The sequence below is a fragment of the Pectinophora gossypiella genome, chromosome 3 (assembly GCF_024362695.1).
Source record: "Pectinophora gossypiella chromosome 3, ilPecGoss1.1, whole genome shotgun sequence".
NCBI classification, from domain to species: Eukaryota; Metazoa; Arthropoda; class Insecta; order Lepidoptera; family Gelechiidae; genus Pectinophora; species Pectinophora gossypiella.
This window is the reverse complement of record NC_065406.1, coordinates 10000001-10025980: the sequence shown is the minus strand read 5'-3', so window position 1 is coordinate 10025980 and position 25980 is coordinate 10000001. Positions and strand designations below refer to the sequence as shown.

At 37.7% G+C, this 25980-nt stretch overlaps 3 protein-coding genes across 6 annotated transcripts in view; 1 reads left to right on the top strand and 2 right to left on the bottom strand.

Moving 5' to 3' along the window:
- Window positions 1–192: 192 nt before the first annotated feature.
- LOC126381965 (uncharacterized) lies at window positions 193–6716 on the bottom strand. The gene is made up of 4 exons (XM_050031596.1): window positions 6572–6716; window positions 6301–6498; window positions 5918–6161; window positions 193–1179 (listed from the first exon to the last, which is right to left on the bottom strand). The coding sequence occupies exons 1-4, from the start codon at window positions 6704–6706 to the stop codon at window positions 989–991; spliced, it is 768 nt and encodes a 255-aa protein (XP_049887553.1). The 5' UTR covers window positions 6707–6716; the 3' UTR covers window positions 193–988.
- A 1108-nt stretch (window positions 6717–7824) lies between these two features.
- On the top strand, window positions 7825–9433 carry LOC126381936 (nuclear cap-binding protein subunit 2). The gene is made up of 4 exons (XM_050031512.1): window positions 7825–8028; window positions 8138–8355; window positions 8467–8569; window positions 8986–9433. The coding sequence occupies exons 1-4, from the start codon at window positions 7960–7962 to the stop codon at window positions 9079–9081; spliced, it is 486 nt and encodes a 161-aa protein (XP_049887469.1). The 5' UTR covers window positions 7825–7959; the 3' UTR covers window positions 9082–9433.
- A 59-nt stretch (window positions 9434–9492) lies between these two features.
- LOC126381935 (extended synaptotagmin-2-A) overlaps window positions 9493–25980 on the bottom strand; it is a 32717-nt gene continuing 16229 nt past the window's right edge. For all 4 annotated transcript variants that reach the window (XM_050031508.1, XM_050031507.1, XM_050031510.1 and 1 more), the window contains exons 13-24: window positions 23903–23951; window positions 23217–23306; window positions 22946–23032; window positions 22698–22856; window positions 22070–22222; window positions 21669–21822; window positions 12365–12460; window positions 12206–12281; window positions 11877–11969; window positions 11700–11796; window positions 10427–10567; window positions 9493–10122 (exon numbers count right to left, since the gene is read on the bottom strand). In XM_050031508.1, the coding sequence (XP_049887465.1) occupies window positions 10036–10122; window positions 10427–10567; window positions 11700–11796; window positions 11877–11969; window positions 12206–12281; window positions 12365–12460; window positions 21669–21822; window positions 22070–22222; window positions 22698–22856; window positions 22946–23032; window positions 23217–23306; window positions 23903–23951 (1282 nt within the window). In that variant the 3' untranslated portion in view covers window positions 9493–10035. The remainder of the gene's footprint in view (window positions 10123–10426; window positions 10568–11699; window positions 11797–11876; window positions 11970–12205; window positions 12282–12364; window positions 12461–21668; window positions 21823–22069; window positions 22223–22697; window positions 22857–22945; window positions 23033–23216; window positions 23307–23902; window positions 23952–25980) is intronic.

Sequence of the window (25980 nt, the reverse complement as noted above, 5' to 3'; positions counted from 1 at the left end):
CCCTGGTGCACAGAGGAAAACCATGGTGGTCTATACTTGTACTAATTAGTACCATTACCTAAAAACAAAATAACATATTTTTAAATTACCTTACAATCTTGATTGCAATGCAAATGCCATTAGATGAACCCATACTTATACTTTTAAAAACTAAACTTAATTTACTTGCTAATTAACTAATGAAAGATAATATTTAACAAAGTAATTGTTTATTTTAAAAGCAATATCAACTGAAACAGAATATCACATTAATTTCAATTACAGTCTTTCTAAGGCACATTATGCACTACACATACATACTAAGTCAAAGTGATCTAACACAATACTGATTGTCATGTTTTATAGAGATCCATTTGTTAACTTGAAAAACATAATAATACAGTCTAATAACAATTATTCATCATTTTCATAATAATCTTATTTTCTACTCTGGTAACTGATTAAAATAGTCATTAAATTATATAGGTACTTCAAAAGAATGTTAATAGTCAAAAACTTAATAAAAACCTTAACACATACATGGCAACAGCGGCATGGAATACTTAGTTTTATTATTATTGTTTTTATGATTTTGGTTTGCTTTTCTTTTTGTTTTGGATGTTTTTTTTGTCTGTGTACTTATTGATTTCCGTGTGGTTTCTGTCCTGTGTTAAATGTAATGTACCTGTCTGTCTGTGTCTGTGATGTCCGGAAGTAATAAATGTTTCTTTCTTTCTTTCAACAAATACATAGGTAACAAAATTAAAATCTTATTAAAATTATTGGTTTGTAAAAATGTTGTACTTAAATATGCATTGTGCTTTGTTTAGTTGCCATATTATTAATAGTTAGTACTTCACATATTATAAAACCATGTCTAGTTAGCAGAGACTATTATGTTATGACTTAAACTCAACTTTGGGACATTTTTTTCCTTAACGTTTGAAGTGAGTGAGTGAATTATCTATATTAGTGGTAAATGCAAAATCCGTTATTCAGTAGTCCATCATCATTTTTTTCCCTTGAAGTTGAAATCCGTGAGACCACTAAGTATAAGCTCCTCCTTCAAAGCAATGACTTCACGCAGGAGGTCCTGGTTGTTGTTCTGCAGCTGAGCTATGACTGTACGCTGCTTCCTCTCCCGTTCACGTAGCTGCAGCAGACTTGAATCACACACGTCACTGCAGGACATATGTCCATCTGTCAAAGAGAATATTGTATTTATAAAACATGTTTTTTTTTTTTTTTTTTTTTTTTTTTTTTCATTTTTGTGCCCAAACATGCGATCGGTCGACTGACCATAAGCAGTTTTGATGGTTTGGTTTTATTAACATGCAGGACAGGCCCCCTCATTAGAAGGCTGCCTTCATTAAGGTGCTACTGTATGTTATCCCATATGTGCATCCTTTTGAGGCGTCTCATATAGTGGTTGTCACTTAAACTCCGGGCCAGTTTGTTTTGGTGATGAGTAATTCGATCTTTGTATAGCCTTGTAGTTGTGGCAATTTCTTGCTTAACTGTCCTCATTCCAAGGTACTCGTGAAGTTCGTCCATGCGAGTGAACCAAGGTGCTTGCGCTATTGATTTGAGCACTCCGTTTTGGAAGCGTTGTAGTATTTCCATATTTGATGTTTTTGCAGCACCCCACAACTGAATGCCGTAAGTCCATACTGGTTTCAGTACCGCTTTGTACACCAGTATTTTATTTTCGACGGAGAGCCGTGATCTTCTGCCCAGGAGCCACTTCAATGTCCTAAATCGGTGGTTACATTCATCACGTTTCTTTTGGATATGTGTTTTCCAAGTTTGCTTCCGGTCTAGATGAAAGCCGAGATATTTTACTGTTGTATTGTGTGGCATGGTCTCTTGGCCAAGTTTCACGGGTGGGCAGTCTTCCTTCCTCAAGGTAAAAGTTATGTGGTTGGACTTTGTTGCGCTAGCCTTGATACGCCAGGCTTTCATCCAGGTGTGGACCTTGTCTAGATGTATCTGCAGATTACTTGAAGCAGTCGCAGCGTTAATGTCCGATGACAGGATAGCAGTATCATCCGCGAATGTAGCCGTCATCACACTGTCTGACTCAGGTACGTCAGCCGTGAATACGAGGTACAACAATGGTCCGAGCACTGATCCCTGGGGGACTCCAGCCTTGATGTCATAGAAGTCTGAAACTGCGTCGTTGATTTTAACATAGAAAATGCGGCTCTCTAGGTAGGATTCTAAGAGAAGGTACATATTATGTGGTAGCGTTTTTTTGAGCTTGTACTTTAGGCCATCGTGCCAGACCTTGTCAAAGGCCTGTTGCACGTCGAGGAACACTCCTGAACAGTATTTCTTGTGTTCGAGGGATTTTCTAACGTGCTCACACACTCTATGCACCTGCTCAATAGTTGAGTGATGCCTCCGAAACCCGAATTGATGTTCTGGAATGAGCGACCCTTCCATGAGACATTCATTCAGTCGTGTTGCCAAGATTCTCTCAAACACCTTCGACAGAACCGGAAGAAGACTTATGGGTCGATATGAGGACGTCAGATGTGGCGGCTTTCCAGGTTTTGGAATCATTGTTATCTGCGAGACTTTCCAAATACTTGGATAATACGCAGACCTTAATATTGCGTTAAACAGAGAAACGATCAAGACCAGCGCCTTTCTTGGTAAGTTTCTTAGCACTTCCGCTGTTATTAGGTCAAACCCGGGGGCTTTTTTGAGTTCAAGGTCATGTATTGTCCGACGGAGCTCTGCAGGCGTACAGCATCGTACAGGAGGACTAAGCTGGAGATCGCTTTTTAGAAATGATGTCACCTCTCGATCCGTATCTCTATCACCAAGATCTTCGTTGGTCGTAAAAACACCACTTAAAAACAATCCAAACGCTTCCGCCCTTTCTTGGTCTGTTTTTGCCCACGTGCCATTTACATTTCTGAGTGGATGCTGAGCTGATTGAGGTTTTTCACGACATTTTACGGTTTTCCATAGCGAATATTCGTTTTTGGTGGGAGCAGCGGGTGTTAGGTTTTGCAAATGTACTTCCAGCGTTTCATTCTCGGTATCAATCAAAAGTTTTTTAAGCTCTGCCGCAGCTCTATTAAAGTCCTTTTTATCAGCTGGGTGTCGACTGCAATGCCAAACTCTCCGTAAGCGCCGTTTTTCCAAGATTTTCTCCCTGACGACATTTGGTATGTATTGATTGAACGGTGCCTTTGATGTTACTCGGGGTATTGGAGTACACAGCCATGCAGCTTCCTGAATGTTCTTTGTTATGTACTCGGCAGCACTATCGATGTCTTCTTTCGTTTTCATACTTAGTCTGAGATCTAGGTTTTCATTTAGGTGTTGGTAGAACGCACCCCAGTCTGTGTGCTTATTGTATAAGTAAGCAGGAATTGTTCGATGTATCAAGGTAGAACTCAAGGTTGCGATTTGTGGTACATGGTCTGATGAAGAATCCAGGCAGCTTTCAATGGCGAGAAAGTGAGATTGAACCCCTTTGTAGACGAAGAAGTCTAACAGATCCGGGATTTTGGTTGAGTCTGTTGGATAATGAGTGGCTTGTCCGGTCGACAGAATGTCGAATTGTTGTTGGCGTATGCTCTTGTATAACTGACGTCCCCTGGTGTTTGTAAGACGCGAGCCCCACATAGTGTGTTTAGCATTCCAGTCACCTCCTGCTATTACTCTATTGCCGAGTGTTTGAAAGAAACTATTAAAATCGTCTTCAATTGTTTCAGGATTTCTTTTCTGTTTTGGAGAACAATACACAGATGATATTGTAATAGGACTCTGTTTATCGTATATCAATATAGATGTGGCTTGTATTTTAGGAGTTCGGTACTCTGGTAGTGTATGGTGTTTCACATTTTGTTTGATGATTACTGCTGTGCCTGCATGTGCTGTGTTATCTGGATGATAAGTGGCATAGGTGTTATAACCATCGAGACGGAATGATACCTTAGCCGTAAGATGTGCCTCGGTAACCAGTAAGACATCTATATTGTGCATTTTTATAAAAGCCTCCACTTCATGTTTCTTCCCAAGAAGGCCGTTAATGTTCCATGTAGCTATTTTAACTGCCATTTTAGTGGACCAATTTATTGACAATTGTTGTCAGGAGACCCATGAGGGTTCCCATTTGGTCAATGAGACGATCTAACTTTTCAGATTGTTTGGCTAAGATTAGTTCTAGGTTAGTTCCTGCTGTAATTTGAGCATATGTGATTTCAGGGTTTGCTGACGTCATACTTTTTTCATGTTGTATTTCTTTGTGGGGTAGGTCAGTTTTGGTGAAAGCATTCATCTCTTGCGTTTTGTTTTGTGATGTTACAGTACTCTGTGTAATTCTTGAATGGAATTTCCTCTTCTGTATTTCTTGGAATACTTTGCAGCCTTTGTAATTTGCAGCATGATCGCCTAGACATAGTGCACATTTAGCCGGCTGTTTTCTATCTTTTTTTGGGCAGTCGATTGTATTATGGTTTTCTGCGCACTTCACACATCTGTAGGGGCGCATACAGTAGTTTTTGGTGTGACCATATTGTTGGCAGCGTTTACACTGGGGAATTGTTTTCTTACGCTTGGGGTCTTCAATCGATACAGAAGTATGATATATGTATCTCAGATTTTTTACTATCTCATTGTTAGGCCCGGGAGCAAGGTTGACAAACCAGGTTGAGAGAGGTGTCTTTTCGGAACCATGTCTAGCGTTTATTATTTCGCCAATTACAGTGTTTCCCGTATTTTCAATGGCCTCCTTTATAGCATCAGTTGGTGTAGAGTGGTGTAAGTTTTTAATTACAATCCTGTAGGGTCTGTCACTTTTAGGAATGAATGTATGGCCTATTAGTTGTTTTTCACGAACCACTTCCATAAGCTTTTTGTAGGCACTGGTATTAACAGTTGTAACACGTAATTGATTTTTCGTTACAATCTTGAATGAGTATTGGGATTGATCTAAGACATTTTCGATGACCTCCTTGAGTTTGGAGATGTTCTTTATTCCATACAATACTATAGGTGGTGGTTTGTAAATTTTCGGAGCAATCGTTTCTGATTTTTCTGATATTTCATCTACGTTTAGTTGTGAAAAACGATTTTGAGTATTAAAACGATCAGTTGGCGGCGGTGTGGGGCTTGAGCGCATCCTTTTCCTTTGTCTGAGCACTGGTATTGTCTGCCAGTCATTTTCACCATCATCTATTTGATTATGCGGGTCTAGGTTTATTTTTCTATATGTTGGCAGTGGGAATTTATTCTTAGGTGTTAAATTTCCACTAGTGGCTTTTTCTTTGTCGGAATCCTGGCCAAAACATGTAAAACTGTATTATACGAGGGGTGTTCAATAAAAAGTGAAAATGAGATGAAAAAAAAACAAATACTGGCTGGCATACATATATTTTATCTTAATATAAAAAGTTATTGATTATCTTTTGTTTTTTAAAGATGTTATTTCTTTCCTACGTGTCGGGGGTGTTATTAAAATGTTACTATGGAACAGGTAAATCAAGACATAAGAGGAACATAAGAGGTTAATGCTCCGCCATATTCTACGGTTACGCATTGGTACGCTGAGTTTAAGTGTGGAAGAACTTGCTTTACAGACAACCCTCGCTTTGGATGCCCTACGACATCAGTGACCAAAAAAATGATAAAACAGTTAAAAAACAATTACGACAGATCGGCGAATTATTGTTCTTTTTATAGCTGAAAAAAGGTGACTATATCGAAAATTAACATAATATGTTATAAAAGATAGCTGCGTCATACACATTCTCACTTTTTATTGAACATCCCTCATAAATCATTAATTCAATATTATGAATTAATTACCCATGTCAAATCTGTTAGAAAAACATTACTTTCACTGTAAAACTTAAGAAACAAGAACATTGCAAGAAATTCACAACAAATTGTATAATGATTATCATAATGGAAAGTATACCAGATTTGTTCCTGAGCCTGTCCATCAATTTGTTGTTATCCAGCTTCAGTCTTGCTATTTCATTCTTTAACCCCTTCTCTGTTGATTCTTTTTGTTTTGAAAGTTGTGTGAGTTTTTGTCGTGTTTCTGTTAGTGTTTTTAGTATTTCTTCAGAGCGGTCTGATATTCTCTGGGCAGTGGCTATACAGGCTCTTGATTCATTTTTCTCATTACTTGACTTCTCTTTCAGTCTGCCAATAACTCCCTAAAAGGTAAGACATTTTTGAAAGAACTTATTTTACAATAAGTTCAAAACTAATTAACCGACAACTTATATCTTCAATCTTTAATCCTGTTATTATCCAGTAATGCTGTAATCGGTAACTACTGTTAGTTATACTTACATGTAGCTGCTTATTGTTATGCTCAAGGACATGGTTCTGCTCCACTAATCGCTCCGCCTTCTCATCAGTATTCTTGTGCCGATGAAGCAAAGTCCACACAGAGTTAATAAGTTTCACCAGAGCTTCCGGACATAACGTCTCATTTTCGACGTCTAAGTGCGGGTTGAAGGTATAATTTATGTTGAGAAGACCTAGCTCCTAAGGTGTTAATAAATATCACATAAGCTTAAAGCAAAACTTTATTCAATAAAATATTAAACTGAAAACTTACTTCACTGAGCCCGATCAAGCATTCTCTGAAGTTTTCGTGATCACATGGCTCGTAAACAGTAGCTTTTTTATGTTTATAGTTCTTCAAAAGTTCCTTCACTTCTTCGTCTAAACTTTCAAATGTCAGAGAAGCCATTATATGAATAGTTATAATAATAATATCTTATTATTAAGCTATTATTTTACAGAAAGAGCTAAAACAAATGTTTAATTACTAACTTTATTTAATTCCAGAAACAACTGCAAACCAATACTAAAATAAAATATTCAACAGTTAACCTCTTATTTCCCAATGACGCCTTTTGGCGTTCGGATTTTGCGGATTTTTTTCGCACCGCTTACCGTGAACGCCGAAAGGCGTTCAGGTGACCGCAGCCGATATTTTAGCTTATTATGATTACAATAAGGAACAAAGTGGCATAAATTATATATGAATGGATGCAGAATGAAATGACCTATCCATAGACAATAAAACTTTTACTGTTGCCATATAAAAATATAAAATATTACCATTTAAAACTTGCCGTGCTGAAGGTGAATGGTTTTTCACGACTACCTTCCGTTGTATGACGAGCGGAGGCCCGTATTGTTCTATGGACGATGACAACGTGAAATATAATAATACTAAACAACAACAACGTAAAATACAGTAAATTATAATTAAACTTCACGGTGGTGCACGGTATGCCGAAATTCCGTAATTTTCCCGTTGACTATATATATTGAATTTTATTGACGAATAACTAACCGTGTAATGGGGCTCATGACTCAAAACATTTGTATTCTGGCTTTGGCCAAAAGGGCCAAAACTTCTAGTTTTTTTTTTTTTTTTGGTTTGGTTTTCCCCGAAGGGTAAGGCAAAGGGAACTATGCCCATACAGCCATGTCTGACGTATTTTTCTTCTTGATGATTAATGAAATGATGAAAGGTGATGATGATGAAACCTAAGCCCCCACCCTCGGAGTAGACTCCTACTCCGAACCCCAAACGAATTAACTCAAAAGTCCGCATAAACTTTTGAGTTATGAAGCGGCTTCCTGACACGAAGCGAAAATAGGCAGATACACTTTGTTTATTGAATACTCCAATATAATAACACTCGCGAATGTCTTCCGACTAACTTAATGCGATCATTAACCACAAAACACCACTTCGTATTAATTATTTAGATTATTCAATGAAGAAAGCAACTGTCCCGTTCCCGCCTCCCGCCAAAAAGCCCCCAAAACTTCTAGAATGCGTGTTATTTTTAAAAATCAATCTGTCAGTGTCAGTGATAGAAACGAGGGCTACGTTGCGTTGTAATTTCTCTGTCTACTTGATTTTTGTAAATTTCAGCGCAGTGCTTTAGTTTTTAATAAATATTTTATAAGTGAAGTAGCGGAGGCATGAAACGAGGATACGATACTATGAATTCTTCTATCGAAATTAGTTCGTACCGTGATCAGCATTTCAAGGTACAAATCGTCACTAATATTTTGATCATATTTACGACTTTTTCTTATTTTGCAGTTGATGTGAATTGTTTGCCAGGCATCAACCGACAAGAATATTGTCTCATTCCAGGGTTCCAGGAGTGAACAAGAAAAATTACTACGAGCATCATCCACACTCTACATTGGAAACTTGTCGTTTTATACAACTGAAGAACAAATCTATGAACTGTTTTCCCGATGCGGTGACATCAGGAGAGTCATAATGGGCTTGGACAAATACAAAAAAACGCCGTGTGGATTCTGTTTTGTAGAATATTATACTAGGCCAGATGCTGAAGATTGTATGAGGTGAGGTTTTGAATTGATTCAATTATAAAAATATTTTTAATTCATGTTCACTAATTTCCTAGTCTTAATTGTAATACAGAACTTACAATTTTCTACTTTGTACTTTCACAGGTATATAAATGGCACAAGACTGGATGACAGAATTATCCGTTGTGATTGGGATGCTGGTTTTATTGAGGGCAGGCAGTATGGACGTGGCAAGACCGGCGGACAGGTAAATAGCTTATTCTGATACTATTTATATGTTATATAATTAGCGGATGGACAAAAGAATGGGTATGAATGAGTTTACGTGTTTTTTATGTGTCATTAAGTGAATTCTATTATTGATAAGAAACAAGTATTACTTCATATTAGACATAAGAATCAATCAAATATGCTATTCTTACGGGGAACCATAATTTTTTATGGAATTTTTGTGCATCCATTCTATTATACATACCTATACCTGAGTCACAGGATAGGACTTTGTAATATCATTTGTCTATAAATTTAAACCTTCAATTCAAGACTACTTTTACCCTGTAGTTTAAGCCAAAGATCATGATAATTTTTTTTAAATAGAGCAATGTAGGATATCCTCAAACTTGTACCTTTTTAATCAATATTATCTTTTGCTTTCATTCCAAGGTTCGAGACGAATACAGAACTGACTATGATGGTGGACGTGGTGGCTATGGCAAAATCATTGCCCAAAAAATTACCCCAAATACTTTGGAACGCTGATAGTACAAATAGTGTGTTAAAATTATTTTTAAGATAGGGAAGAAACAACAACTGTATTACTTTTTGATACCTTGAAATGTCACAGAGAAATTGAATAATTGATGTTTTGTTCTTAATTACATAGTATAATAAATTATATTACTAGCTGGGAACTGCCATGTTTCTGGTTTATTTTGTATACTGGTACACAAATCTGTGCAGATACCTGTGAAGTGTTCATCAATTTTCAGTACTCTGACAGCAAGAGTGTGGTTACATCAATGTATTGAATCTTATGAAAGACTGTAATTTATGATAACTATAACATTCAATTTGATCTGAATGTGAAGAATAAAGCACTTTTTATAGGCTACCTAGCTTTTTATTGTTATTTTGAAGAGGAATGTCTTATAAAATTAAAAACAATACATGTTACACTTCTTTCAATACTTTATTAAGTAAATAAAGGCATACACTTAAAGCGTTGCATGTATCAAAACAAAAATAGTTTTTTAAACTATCCAAAATAAATGCATACAATAATGCTTCATAAGCTGAAATATAAGATTAACAGATATATTCAAACAGTATTTGTTAAATTAAGAAAAAATAATTACACAAGATAAAAAGATTACACACTCCATTTACAGATATAAATAGATGCATTCTCAACAGGAACATTTGTAAAATGATGTAACAAGTATAAATAAGTAAAGTTCGACTATGATTAACAAAGGCTTACAGAATAAAAGTATTTAGAATACACAATAAATAAATTGTAAATAAACATCTGCAGAGCCCTTGCAAAAGCAATAGTTAGAGAATTTAGTTTCACATGACTTACACAAATAAACAGTGCACAAATATCACGACCAAGACAGATCATATATTATGGCAAATGTCCGAATATAGGGATAGGTAGAAAAAAAAGGTAAACATAGAAAAATCATAATTGACAGGCCATTCTACATAATTCTAATCTTTGGGTGCAGACTCCGGCAGCAAATCGAACCATAAAGTCTTTGCTTCCCGGAAATTGTACTGGTTTAGATGAATTATTACCTGAAATCATTGCAATTAGCTATTTAGCGTCATACCAATGTTTATAAAAAATAATTATTATGAGAATAAATCTGGCATCGAAGCGACCTTTCGGTTCGAATGTCGCATTGACCTGTAGTGTAGGGTTGCCAGTATTAGACAACATGTAACAAAGAGCTCGACGCTTCGCATTTTTGACTGACGTCATAAGTTATTAGTAGTCCGTAATTCTATAGACACGTTTTGACTTTTCGTCTAATCGCGTTGCGCCGCGCCGTGGGGAAAGTCACTGAAACTGAAATTTCAACAGTAACAAATGTTATACCTGTCCTATGATGGGGCTGCCGGCGAGGAATCCCTTGTGCGTGGCGACAGTCACCTCCACCTGTCTGGAATGCAGCTCCGCGTGTGGTATCACCCACTCGAACTGCTCGTCGTATTCCGGCATACAGCTGTCTTTTACCACCTGCAACAATGGTTTTTACTTTTTATGTATCTTACATCGCAATAAAAATAGCTTATTTTCAATGCAATTTACAGCCTCTGTGGTCTAGTGGTTAGAGCATTAGGCTCACGATCTGGAGACCCGGGTTCGATTCCCGATGGGGACGTTATCGAAATCACTTTGTGAGACTGTCCTTTGTTTGGTAAAGTCTTTACAGGCTTGAATCACCTGATTGTCTGAAAAAAATAAGTTGATTCCGCGCTTCGGAGGGCACGTTAAGCCGTTGGTCCCGACTATTAGCCGTAAAAATACCTCCACCAACCCGCAGTGAAGCAGCGTGGTGGAGTATGCTCCATACCTCTTCCGGTTGATTGAGGGGAAGCCTGTGCCCAGCAGTGGGACGTATATAGGCTATTTATGTTATGTTATTTTCAATGCAGGCAGGATCATCTCAGAACACATAACTTAGCATCGCGGCTGTAACTCAGAAGCCAACACAGACCACAGATGAGGTCGGCATCAGAGAACATTTATTATGAGTGGCATTAGGAAGTCAAGATTCTATTTTATATTAATGCTATCCTACAAAAACAATCTATCACCACTTCGCGTGTTTTTGGCTGAGGCGCGGTGCAAGAAACTCCTGAATACAGTATCTTATCTACCTATTATCACAATGGGGATAAAAACTAGAAGCTCAAATGTAGTTTTCGGCAACACTGTTGAGTGTTCCTAAATTTTGACAGTTCTCCATAAATGTGGAGCAACGTGACGTGTATCCCGTCTGAAAGATGAGTCACGCGAAACAAAACAGTTGGAAAAAGGCAGTTTTGATTGGAAATAAGTTTTTTTAAGTATTCTTCTTTCCGATCTTTAGGGAATACTTACAGCACTGCGCAAAGGGTTATAGTGTAAAAATATAACTAAAACAATGTTTGGTTTGTGTACTCAAATAGTATGGGAATCTGACAAAATTTTAAGAACACTCAACAGTAGCGACACCTGGTGGGAGAAATATGCAGTTTTTATCCTCATTGATTACATAATCATCAGCACCTGCAGCTTTTCTGCATTCACTTCAAAGCTCTTTTTCTCGATGAACTACTAAGTACCTGAAATGGATAATTATGAATTAACTGATATTTATACTCACCACTGTTTTTCTTTTGGAATCCTTTGAACGTCCAGGAAGTAAGTACAATTTTACATAAGGATCCGGCACATTGGAGGGGTCTTTTAATGGTATGTTCCTGTAAAAAAAAGAAAAAATATTCGATATATAAAAAATTAAATGATGAACACGAGAGAAAATTTAAAAAGTTAGACTTACATAATTTTGTGTACAACGACGAACAGTGTTTGATTTGGCATGCTGTAGCGAAGTGAGATCAGAATTCGACCTAATCCAGCTTCGCCCGCAGATCTGGTAAAAAATGAAGGTATATTCTTATTTATTATAAAAATCCGTCAAATTGATGCTCGACACATTGCGAACTTGTAATTAAAATATACTGTGACGTAGTAGTAAGGAACATATTCTTAATGGGTAAAACGAGTGTTATTGTAGCAAAATATAGTTCTAATTTTAACCGATATGGCGAAGGTTTATAATGTAACTGGCTATGCACACACAGTTGAAGTTCATTATAAATCCCTTACGTAGTTATTGAAGACGTCCTGTGTACTAGTTTCGGGGAATCACGACTAGATGGCGCTTGGCTTTCTTGGGGTACATCTAAAAGGAATAAAAAAGTTACTTTAGTAAAACACGGACGATCTAAACCAGGCATTGACATGTAATATTCAAGTACAACTCACCAACAGCTTTCTCTATGTGCTCTACTGGTATCGACTTTTGTGAAGCTGAATCTGTGACGTCATCTGGCATATTCTTCAAGTCTGCATTTGACGGTGCTGTAACATTAACGCATATATGGACATTTGTTAACTTACGATGTTGCCTATTCACGTAATACGAGTCATTGCTTGGCGGTAAGATTTCATTCATTTCATGCTTAGATCACAAATGATTATCCGTCCTCAGTGGTGAAGGAAAACATCGTGGGGAAATCCACATTCCCGAGAAATGTATTTTTGGAGATATGTGACCTAACCTGTATTGGGCTGGATTTCCCTTCGCGGGTTGTAAGGTCAGACAGGCAGTCGCTTCTGTAAAAAACCGAACCTGACAAATCTTCAGGTTAGGTAAGCGAACCCCGTGAAATACGGGATAATGCTAGGGAGATGATGCTTGGCGGTAAGATTTGGCTAAGTTGTGAAAACTACCAATCCAAACTACCATCGAAGCCTCGCGGCGTAATCGAGTCATAGAACATTCGTACTGTTATAGAATGCAATTGCTAGTAGAAATGCTTACCTTTACCCAAAAACCACTAATTCTGTATTTCATCTAAATTGTAATAGTCAGTACCTTATTCTCCTAGCCTCCTCTTCCCACGCAATCTAGCCAGTCTGATCCCATCCACCACGCGGTACACAACTCTATTCTAATTTATGTTTTTTCCAAATCTGTATTTCAATTCCAAATTCAAAGTAAAATATAATTTTTAGTTTAATTCAAAATAGTTTTTTTTAAAAAACCGAAATCTCAAAACTCATATAACATTTGGTGGCAGCGCTAAGGGATCTTTAAAGGTCCCCGGAATCGTCTCCGCAGTATCGCGACAGTGTAAAAAATAAAAACATTTCGCCGTTTCTACAGTTAAAAGTGAAAAACTGTCTACAATTTCTACTGTGCAATAGTGATAATTTTTCCGCTGTTTCCACTGTTTCCAATTCACTGTAGTAGTGAAAATAAAAACGTTTCGCTGTGAATATTGTGATAAATACTACAAAACGTTCTACTATTTCTGTGTTGTGTGAAAACTTGCAGTTTTTCATCATGTTTGGTGTGTTAATATCGTGCATATTGTAAGTACAATTTAACTATATCACACAGTGTCAGTGCATACCACGACGTCTGCGCCTACGCAACCACTTATCTATTCGAAGAACCGAACTCTCCTAAGGCCGCATTCAGACTATCCGAGCCTAATAAATTCATCAATATGGCTACGGCATCAGGTTCGACTACAACTATCAAAGAAATCGACCTCAACATCCTCACGAAATTCATATTTAAATTCGATGGCAACAGAGAAAGGTTAAATGCATTTCTGAGCAACTGCCGCAATGCAATCGACCTAGCGGCCCTTTCACAACGAGACATTTTGTTCAAATACATACTAAGTCAACTTGAGGGTAGAGCCGAGTCAGCATGTTCTATTAAAGATTTCGAAAATTGGGACCAGCTAGAGGAGTTCTTAAAAGAAAACTTCGGCGAGAAGAAGCACTACACTCACCTTCTCTCGGAACTCCAGTCGTGCAGACAGAACAACAACGAACCGGTCAACCACTTTGCCCTTAGAATTGAGACCTGTTTAAGCAAACTCCTTACAGAGATTAACGTATCTATCCCAACTAAGAAAAAGGGTGAACTGGCTGGTCGGGTCGCTGCTATGGAGGATCTTGCTTTACACACTTTTGTTATGGGCCTTACCCCAAATCTCAGTACAATTGTCAGATGTAAAGATCCATCTACTTTAAATGAAGCTATAAATTTTGCTATTTCGGAGGACAAGATATCTCAAAACCTTCACAAAAAACAAACCCATAACAATTTCTTTGAGCGCTCTCGTCCATCTCAAAAAGCACCTACTAACAACCCGCAACCACTAGCACTGACTCAATCGCCTCATACAAGCAATGTCCCAATCTGTCGATATTGTAAGAACCCAGGGCACACTATCGACAAATGCAGAAAACGCGAATATAATAATAACCGTGCTAGGCAGAGTTTCTCAGGACAACCCTTTAGACCGAATTTCAATTCGAGAAATGTGAATTTCGTTAACGAGGTTTACCCGAGCACTCCAGACAATCCAGGTTATACAGTGGAGCCTTCTGCTGAAGACAATAATGCTGAAAATTTAAACTAAATAATGTCTCGGATAGACGTCGCACGGGACAGACATTTAACAAAGCCGACGTCTTGACTTTATCAACCACTGTATCCTCTGAATCCAAAAGGACTAACCGACAGGGTAACCAGCCCCAAACTGACAGTCCTCACACTGTATCCTCTGAATCCAAAAGGACTAACCGACAGGGTAACCAGCCCCAAACTGCCAGTCCTCACACTGTATCCTCTGAATCCAAAAAGACTAACCGACAGGGTAACCAGCCCCAAACTGACAGTCCTCACACTGTATCCTCTGAACCCAAAAAGACTAACCGACAGGGTAACCAGCCCCAAATTGACAGTCCGCACATTGTGTCCTGTAAACCCAAAAATACTAACCGACAAGGTAACCAGACTCAAACTGACAATCCTCGCTCTGTATCCACTGTATCCGATAAAGGACAAACTACAACTCCTATTACTGCGACAACCACCAATCCTTCTAAATCAAATCAACACAAAATATATGAAGTGACCTCGAATACTAATAAGAAATTCTTACCTCACATTGTTCTAAAAACCGTTGTTGCTGACCGTCCTTTGTCCTTCCTTGTTGACACTGGCTCATGTGTAAGCCTGATCAAAAAACAAGCAATCAAATACTTACCTGCTCTCGATGACCATATAATCCAACTCAAAGGTATAGACTCCAATGATAAAATCATGGCCACATCAGGGTCCTTTCAACTGAACCTTTTTCCAAAAGTCATACCTGACATGTCCCATAGATTCCACGTAGTCGACACAATTAGCCTCGATTATGATGGCATTCTCGGAAGTGATCTTCTTAATAATCAAAATGGGAAAATCGATTATAATAAAAATACACTACAAATTCGTTCTGTAATCGTAAAAATGAAATACTGTAAACCCATCTATACAATCTCGCCTCGTACAGAAACTGTAATTGAGTGTACAGTACAAAATCCTGAAATGAAAGAAGGCATTATAGTTGACCAACATCTCTCTGAATCCCTTTTGATTGCCAACTGTGTCGTAAAGGTTAAACCTAATAATCGAATAAATATCTCCGTCATAAATACATCCGAAGGCCCTGTTACTATTGACTCTGATCTCAACCTCAAAATTGACCCTTTGGACGTCAGTTCTATTGCCATAAAGGAAACATCACAGAATCCATGTGTTAGTGCTAGAGACAGAACACAGAAAGTCCTTGACATGCTTAGAATCTCACATCTCAATTCAGAAGAGAAGAGTTCTCTCCTCGAAGTTTGTTCAAAATACTCAGATGTCTTCCATCTACCCGATGATAAACTCACGTTCACTACCAAGATCCAACACCAAATCAAAACATCTAATGAAACACCTATTCATACAAAATCATATAGATTTCCCGAATGTCATAAAGAAGAGGTAAAAAGGCAAATGGATAAAATGCTTGACCAAGAAATTATTGTCCCTTCCATATCTCCATGGTCTTCACCCATATGGGTTGTACCCAAAAAGATGGACGCCTCAGGTGAACGCAAATGGCGTATAGTCATTGACTACAGGAAACTCAATGACATCACCATCGGTGAAACTTATCCTATTCCCCAAATTGCCGAGATTCTAGATCAATTAGGAAACAGTAAATATTTCTCAACCTTGGACCTAGCATCTGGATTTCACCAGATCAAAGTATCCGAGGAAGATGCTCAGAAAACCGCATTTTCCGTCCCTCAAGGACACTTTCAGTTTAATAGAATGCCTTTTGGGCTTAAAAATGCCCCATCTACCTTCCAAAGACTTATGAACACTTGCCTCACTGGTCTCCAAGGTATCAAATGCTTCGTCTACCTTGACGATATTGTTATTTACTCCCATGACCTCGATATGCATATCAAACATTTATCAGAAGTTTTCCAACGCTTACGCAATTTCAATCTCAAGCTCCAGCCTGACAAATGTGAATTCCTTCGCAAGGAAGTATCCTATTTGGGACACATCATCAGTGATCAGGGTGTTCGACCAAACCCTGAAAAAGTCAAGGCTGTTACTCACTTTCCTAAACCCACATCTGCGAAAGACATCAAGTCATTTCTAGGTCTTGTCTCATACTATCGCCGGTTCATAAAAGATTTTTCAAAGATTTCCAAACCCCTAACTGCACTTCTAAAAAAGGATACCCCTTTTGTCTGGACCAACGAACAGCAACTTGCCTTTGAGGAACTAAAAAGTCAACTTACCTCTGCGCCAGTCCTTATTTACCCAGATTTCACAAAACCATTTATTCTGACTTGCGATGCTTCCAATTATGCCATCTCCGCTATTCTTTCTCAAGGCGAAGTCGGTAAGGAACAACCTGTTGGCTATGCATCTCGCACTTTGAACAAATCCGAGTGTAATTACAGCACTACAGAGAAGGAACTGTTGGCAGTACTATTCGGCTGTAAAACCTTCAGACCTTACCTGTATGGGAGGAAATTCCTAATCGTTACAGATCACAGACCGTTAAAGTGGCTCTTCAATCACACTGATCCTAGTAGCAAACTCCAACGTTGGCGACTGAAACTCGCTGAATACGAATATGAAATTATTTACAGAAAGGGTAAACTCAATAGCGCCGCAGATGCTCTATCGAGATATCCCGTAAATCCTATCACCACACCTGAACAAATCCTTGTAGATGAAGACCTTTTTCCCGAATTGAATCCACTCTCGCTGAACCCTGAAATTGATCCCCTCTTTGAAAACCCAGATATATCAGAAGACTTAACGAATCCATCAATTCCCACAAATCCTGAAGCTCTTATAACCTCTGAAGCCCCTGCAAGTCCCGCAGCTCCTGTAACTCCCGAAGTTCCTGCAAATCCCGATGCTGTTTTGAACCCTGAAAATAACATGCAAAATCCTATCGTTGTTCCAAGTCCTGAAAATCCTCTGGATCCTCTTCAATTCCTTAACGATGATGACACATACAGTAAATGTCTAAAAGCAATAAATAACAAATCTTTTACTCCCAACGTCACTATCATAGAACACAACGAAGAACTCCTGAAAAGTAAATGTAAAATTATCATAATACCTACCTCAGTAGATATGGATGAAAGCAATCCTTACGTAGAGGACATACTTACCAATCACGAAGCCGCAAATGAATTCATGGAAAAAGAAAGAACCCTACAAACATCCAACATCCTAAAAACAAACAACAAAATATTCCATTTCCTATTCACTAAAGTGCATCATTTTGATGAGACTACCTATTCTGATATATTCCAATCTCTAAAATATCTGAGAAACGAATTGTTAATATCCGAGGAAAACGTAACTGAGATAGCCATATCCGATTTCAAGAACCCCTTCGAAAACCTCGCTTATCTCAGAATCTACAATATCATACTTTACCTTTTTAACAACACCAACATCACCGTCAATATTCACCACAACACCTTAATCTATCCAGTTCTTAGTGAAATCCCAAAAATCCTTAAAGAAAATCACGACATTCCTATTGCTGGCCATCTTGGATCCACGAAAATGTATAATAGGATCAGAGAAAAATATTTATGGAAACATATGAGATCAGATGTTGAAAACTATGTTAAAAATTGCAGTGAATGCCAAATAAACAAAGCTCTACGTAGAACAAATAGGGCCCCTATGCAAATAACTACAACATCTACTAGTCCATTTGAACGCATCAGTCTTGACATCGTAGGTCCCCTACCAGAAGCCGGCACTAACAAACTCAAATTCATACTCACTCTCCAAGATGACCTTTCTAAATACTCTGTAGCATACCCGATTTCAAATGCAACTGCTGAAGAGACATGTGAATGTTTAGTTCATTTCATATCTCTATTTGGTATTCCCAAAATTATACTTACCGACCAGGGTACAAACTTCACCGCAGAATTATTCAAAAGAACTTGCGATCTCCTGAAAATAAAACAACTATGGTCATCTCCCTACCATCCCCAAACTCAAGGCGCACTTGAGCGCAGTCATTCAACCCTTAAGGAATACCTTAAATCATATGTTAACGAGAATCAAACTAACTGGCACATATACGTGTATACCGCCATGTTGGCATATAACACTAACATTCACACGACAACACAATTTACCCCTTACGAACTCCTTTTTGGACACAAACCCCATATTCCCGACTCTATCTATGAACTACGCTCAGATACGACTTATCCAGAATACGTGAAACGACTCCAACACAGACTCAAATTCTCACGCGGCAAGGCCATTGAAAACATCAATAAATCCAAAGAACAGTCAAAGAATTATTATGATCAGCGTTCTCGACCAGCCAATTACAAAACAGGTGACCTTGTCTATTTGAAGAATCACCTGCGACTAAGAAAGGCACTCTCGCCTATTTGGAAAGGACCATACAAAATTATAAAGGTCCATTCAAACAATACTTTGACTCTTCTAATAAACCGACGTCACGTGAGACATCACTTTGACGAAGTGAAACCCGCTTAACTATAATACCTACTCGTGTATGTATTAACATAGTATAGACTACAACTTTAGTTATAACACTCTACTTATTTATTTCCAGCTCCATATCGCTCACGTATGGAAGCGTCATCACTCCCATACACAGTAACCCAGGAATTTATTTCAACCCCATGGGACACATGAAAATCACAAATGAAGATCTAAACATACTTATTCCTGTGGATGTTTCTTTTATACTTCCGCATTTACAAAATATTAATTCAGCTATTGGTACATGCCGTTTTCTGTGTCAACAGAACGAAGTTTTGGAAGACATAGAATGTCATAATTCGTTACAACCACTTCAATCTCGTTATCAAGACGTTATGAGAGATAATGTCGCTATATCACACCTTATTTCTAAACGGTCAAAACGCGCTGCGTGGTTTGCTGGAGTTGGTACAGTTTTCAAACATGTTTTCGGAACTATGGACGAGGACGATGCAATTAGATATAACAGCGCTCTTCAAACTTTACAAAATAAAAGCGAAAGGTTAACTTCTCTTATAGAAGATAATATATTGCTAGCAAAGTCAGCAATCTCTAATTTTAATGAAACCATAAACACAATAAATACCAATGAAGCGCGTTTGAATGACGCTGTTGAAAAATTAAGTTTGAACCTTAAGAACTTATCTATCATATCAGATGTTTTTAATGTAAGGCTTAGTATTAACGAAATAATTAATACAATTGAAACTAGTTTATTAACCCTTTCCTTTAAGGTAGATGATATTTTAAACGCGATTTTATTTGCTAAAAGCAACGTGTTATATCCCGCAATTTTAAACCCAACTCAATTATATAATGAGTTAATTAATAGTGTAAACAATTTACCAAGATATAGGGAATTTCCTATAAAAATAGAATTAGATAGTATACATAAGATAATGATAATTTCAGAGTTAAGTTGTTATAGTGTAGATAATAAAATCATATTTGTATTCAAAGTTCCACTAGTACATCACATGAAATATTATTTATATCAGAATATCCCGCTACCTGTACCTCATGATTCGCAGAATCCCAGCTCATATGCAATGATAATCCCCACAACTAGATACATTGCAATAAGCGAAGACAAAACATCCTATTGCACCTTATCGCAATTGGACCAGTGTAAACAAATTGGCTCTCAGTTGTTCATATGCAGCAAACTAAATGAATATTCATCTGTTGATACTAGCTCTAACTGTGAACTTGAGATAATAACTAAATCTGTAGTGTCATTGCCAAAATCTTGTAATTCTAGATTTCTCACCGGTAAAATAAATATTTGGGAAAGAATCAAAGATGATAAATGGTTGTATGTTCAATCTGAAAATAATAAACTGTCTATTGAATGCAAAACAGACTTATCAGAATTCAGTTTATCCGGCACTGGTATTCTTAACTTACCTGATAACTGTATTGCTTATTTTAAAAACATTCGATTACTGTCTAAGTCTAGCTCTAAGATTTATGTTAATGAGGTAAATTCCGATTTTAACATTATTAATGATAGTTGTTGTAATTTGGATAAGTATAAAAGTCAATTACCATCTATTACATACGTAAACCTAACATCACTAAATATTGACAGTTTATCCGGAATAAAGCATAAAACTGATGATTTAATCACAGAATTGAAATCACTAAAGAATCAGCCAAACATTACTGAAACACTATATTATACTTATCCAACTTTATCTGTAATTAGCGTATTAAGTATTGTTCTTATTGTAATCTACATTATGCTGAAATCAAAATATTGTAAATTATGCCGCTCTCCCGTCACGAAACCTGAAAATCTTAATAATCCTGAAAATCCTGAAAGTATCGAAATCACAGAATTACCTTCAACTTCACACCCCAGACTTAAAGTAGGGTAATCATAATGCCTAATAGATAAAATAGCATAAACTTCGCATTCTTAAAATGCGTAAGTTTAGTCTTTCCGGGGGAAGTTGTTATAGAATGCAATTGCTAGTAGAAATGCTTACCTTTACCCAAAAACCACTAATTCTGTATTTCATCTAAATTGTAATAGTCAGTACCTTATTCTCCTAGCCTCCTCTTCCCACGCAATCTAGCCAGTCTGATCCCATCCACCACGCGGTACACAACTCTATTCTAATTTATGTTTTTTCCAAATCTGTATTTCAATTCCAAATTCAAAGTAAAATATAATTTTTAGTTTAATTCAAAATAGTTTTTTTTAAAAAACCGAAATCTCAAAACTCATATAACAGTACGAACACGAACGAACAATGTCAAGCGTCCAGCTACGAGAATGAAAGTACGATAATCAGGTTGGTCGTCAAGAGAAAAGAGTTTTGTAAGATAAGGTGTAAAAGTCCAATCAGTTTCTTGCAAAGTAATAAATTAACTGGTTGCACTTAAGACCTCCTGGTTACATGTTTCTGTAATAGACCAAAAACACTTATAAAAACATACATTTTATAATTATGACAACTAATGGTTCATAATTTCACCACTGTTTACAAATAATTCGCTGGACTCAGTGACTGCACTTTTGCTCTCTACATATAGGTACTCATGAATCGAATCGTGCGAAAACACGGTCGTCCTAAACGAAATTATCATTAGCATTACTTTAAAATGAACTGACGAATGAATGACGAGTTTGTGCTGTACCTGATACGTTAGAGGCAGTATCGGTGAGGTTGCCGTTGACAGCATCTGCGGGCGCGGGCGGGGCAGCGGGCGCGGCGGCGGGGGCGGAGTTGCTCGGAGCAGGCGGCAGATCTTCCTCATCGGCGTAATCCTCTTTCACAGCCTCTTTCAATATCTAACGATAATAAATTAACTAAGGCATCTAAGTAAATTGCCCTAAAGCATAATATATATGATACAGAATAATATTCCTAAAGCCCATTATAAATTTACTGTTAGATATTGTTTTAATTTAACTTAACAATTCTTAAGGACATCTTAAGACGTCATTTTATAATGCTTTTGTTAAGATTAAGAAACGGCACAAATCCTGGAATTCACGAAGATCTGTACAGCTTGATACCAACAAAAACCTCACTAACCCTCAGTTGGCAGGACATGATGATCTTGGACTCGGGTCCGGACTTCTGCAGCATGATGGGTTGCGTGATCATGCTGAGGTCCTTCTGCCGCAGCAGCGACGCCACCGAGTACGTCAGCTGGCCTAGCTGGCTACCCGTCTTCTGGTCCAACACCTGGTAAATTACATTACTCCTAGTTATTTGTCAGTTGTGGTTTGAAACCTTCTTCTTTAGCTTTCTTCGGCCAATAAGGTGTATGCGTCGGCCTTGTATATTAGAATATACAGTAGACGCCTCTGCTCTATTTTGGACCAAAGACATTCAATATGTCATCCCTCCACCTCATTAACACACAACTGAGCACAACTGGGGAGTTAAAATGGCTACATAGAAGCAAATCATTAAGAAAACAATATTGCTATTTGACATTTGTTTGCATTGCGCACTTACTTTTGCGCAAATGTCAAAAAGCAATATTGCTTTCTTAGATGAATTGCTTAGATGTGGCCATTTTAACCCCCCTAGAACTGCCAAGAGCATTTTTGGTATCACGTTCGAGGAAGCAAGAGAAGTGTGTCGCGATCGAAGCAAATAGAATTGTATAGTAGTCTCTGTATTAACCCTGTGCGAAATAGGCGTTTATGCTGACCTGGACTTCGAGCAGGTCAATCTCGGGGTTCTGCACGAGGAACGAGTAGCCGATCTCGTAGACGGGGTCGTCGGTGCGCATCTGTACCGCGGTGTTCTCTGTCTTCTTACCGAGCGTCACCGTCAGGTACGGGTCCGGTTTGGACGACGCACGCGCATTCTAGGAACAAAATATGTTACAGAGTACACTAGAAGTACCAATACATACTAGAAGAGAACATTTTCGAAATATGACTATTTCAAACTCACGGGTAACTTCTTGCAGGAATCTATGTACACCGATAGTACTGCGGAGCTGAGCTCACCATTCTTGACCAGTTGCGTTTCTGTTAATGCCTGCAATACAAAATGTAGATCAAAGATCGACAAAAAACATGAGACACGCACAAACATCAAATAATAGGTAATAGTAGAGCTTGAGAATATGTGACTATTTTACAATAGCTCGGTGAGGCATGGGTACCTCTTGGATGTACCTCTGACTATTATGATGTCATTTAAATACAAATCATCATCTTACGTGACTGAGATCCAAAACATCAGAAGAAAGCCGGTGCCACGACAGACGCAGGTGCACCTTGCCGTGCTTCGCTTGCTGAAGGGTTTGCCACTGGAAATAATAGTTTATGTAAGACATTCCATCATAGATACATATTGGCCCCGATTCCTGCAGACACCGCCTAATTTTATTTTAAGTTATATCCGTCTTTTTCATATCCGTCGAAAAGGAAAGGGACGGATGATTCACAGCTCTTAATTTTAGGAAGAATGAGTAAATGAATGAATAACCCGGGCGAATCAAAAGGTACGTCGCTGGTATGCAATCCGTTTGACGTGCTGTCTACTTAACTGTGTCGGGTTATTGACAGATGTAAAATTTTTAGACGGTTGGTTTAGATTTGTGCTTAAAATTGACGTGTGTTCCATAAATTTTATGCTTGTCGATTACCCGTCCCTTTCCTTTTCGGCGGATAAGAAAATGACAGATATAACTTAAAATAAAATTAGATGGTATTTACAGGAATTAGCACCATTGGGTTTATTGTTTTTTTTTAAGGATCGAAGCAAATGGAATTCCGTAGTCTCTGCTTATCCCGGTGGGAAATAGCCATGAGTTAACAATGTATTTATGAATTTAATGGTAGTCTCTGTTAACTTGTGTCGTTATAAAAAGTAAATAAGTGTAATCTAAAATGTATTACTTACCGTGTCTAAGCGGCCAGCTTTAACAACTTGCGATATATCTAGTGAGCATCTGAAATTGGAATTAAATATTAACTAGTAGGCTTAGTACATTTTTTAACTATCCATGTTAATATATTTTATTTTAAGTTCGAATCAGTCCACTTGTTTTATAAAGCATTTTAAGCGAGTTAAGTAAGTTAGTTAATGCTTTAGTGTAATATATGTGATATAAACGATGCGAGTCAAGCAAATACACACGTACATCAAAATTAAACACATTTGGCAAATTAGTAATTGAATAACTTCCTTTTGTATCCTTGTTAGAGAAATCATCTACAAGATATTTATCTATCTAACGACGGCTGAAAATGGTGTATTTCTAAATGAAAGTGTTTACGATTTTGTAGTGTTAAAAGAAAATATTAAATAAAGCGGTGGAAACATTTTATGTAAACTTTAATATAATATCAGATGATAATATAAAAAGTAATGTTATATTAAAATTGTGCATTCCGCGTGCTATTTTGTTAGTTAATAATATAATAATATATAATAACATATCCACATGATCGTTATAAGGTATCGCTTACTTTCCCAATATTTTCATGTTACATGTTAGTAATATAATACGACATATTAGTTCGTATTAGAAGTAGATACATGTGTTCAGGAGGCAGTCAATGCCAAGCTGCAGTGCAGTGATGGCGCTCTGTGGAGTTGATGTGATATGTACAGTAGAGTACAGCCTAGTAAGAGTGAATGCTGTTGCATACAGCTTTGCCTTTTGGACTCAGAGTCGTAACCAATTGGGGACGAGTGTATTCTGAATATGAAAACTAAGGTAAGTGTTAAAGGACTATGAAATGGTAAAATTGATATCCGCTGAATGAGTGTGTCAATATAACGCCCGCACAATATAAGGTCCAGTGGTTTGAGCGTTGGGCTCACGATTCGGAGATCCCGGGTTCAAATCCCGTTGGGGACATATCACAAAAATCACTTTGTGAGACCTGATTGTCTGAAAGTAAGATGATCCGTGCTTCGGAAAGCACGTTAAGCTGTTGGTCCCGGTTACTACTTACTGATGTAAGTAAGTAGTCGTTACATGAGCCATGTTAGGGGCCTGGCGGCTCAATAGTAACCCTGACGCCAGGGTTGATGGGGTTGGTAATCCACCTCACAACCCACATGATAGATGAAGAAGTGTGTCAATTGTGTGGGTAAATCCGGCACTTCACATAGGCTCGAAGTTCAAACTTGCACGAATCTCTTTCGAAAAATGTTTGCTATGACCATATAGTTCATGGTTCACCCCGCACACCCTAATAGAGATAGTGGGCGTTAGTTTATGTACTCTTATATATATATATGCAAAAAGCTCAGCGTACCTATCTATAGCTATGTTGTGTACTAAGAAAAAGCTAGAAATGTCTTTTACAAATGTCTTTAAATGTGAAGCGCCGCTGAAGTTATTGGCTACGTATCTGGTCCAGCAAACGGCTAGTCTACGCCTCAGAGAGTAACAGTGAAGACATATATACAGTAATGTGTAGTTGTTGGCAGAGACAGACCTGCCAAGTTTCTCATCTCGCCCCGCGCGGTCCCAGTCGTATAGCTTGATCACCAAGCGCGTCTCACTGCACACCAGCATTGACTGCACAACCCACCACATAAAGCTCAAATATACACACACACATTTACTACTCAACACCCCTCGTTAGTGTACTGCTACTCAACCACACAATATTATACAACGCATATAATACAGTTTTAGTCTCGCAAAAATATAAGTTAGTGTATGTATAATTTCGTGTTCCCAATATGTACAACTCGATGTAGATACCTACGGTTCCCCTAGATTTGGCCCGATTAGATCTAAATAAAACAGAACGCCACATAAATCACACCGAATTAGCCAAATAAAAACGTTAGGACCCGAAAAATTTATGAATTTTATTATCACACCACTAAATTAAAAGTTTGGAAAGGACTGATGATTTTATGAACTAGACATGAAAGTGTAACGCATTTTTGTTTTAAAGACAAGTGGAATTTCTTCGACACTATGTACGTACGCATCAATGAATGACGACACATGT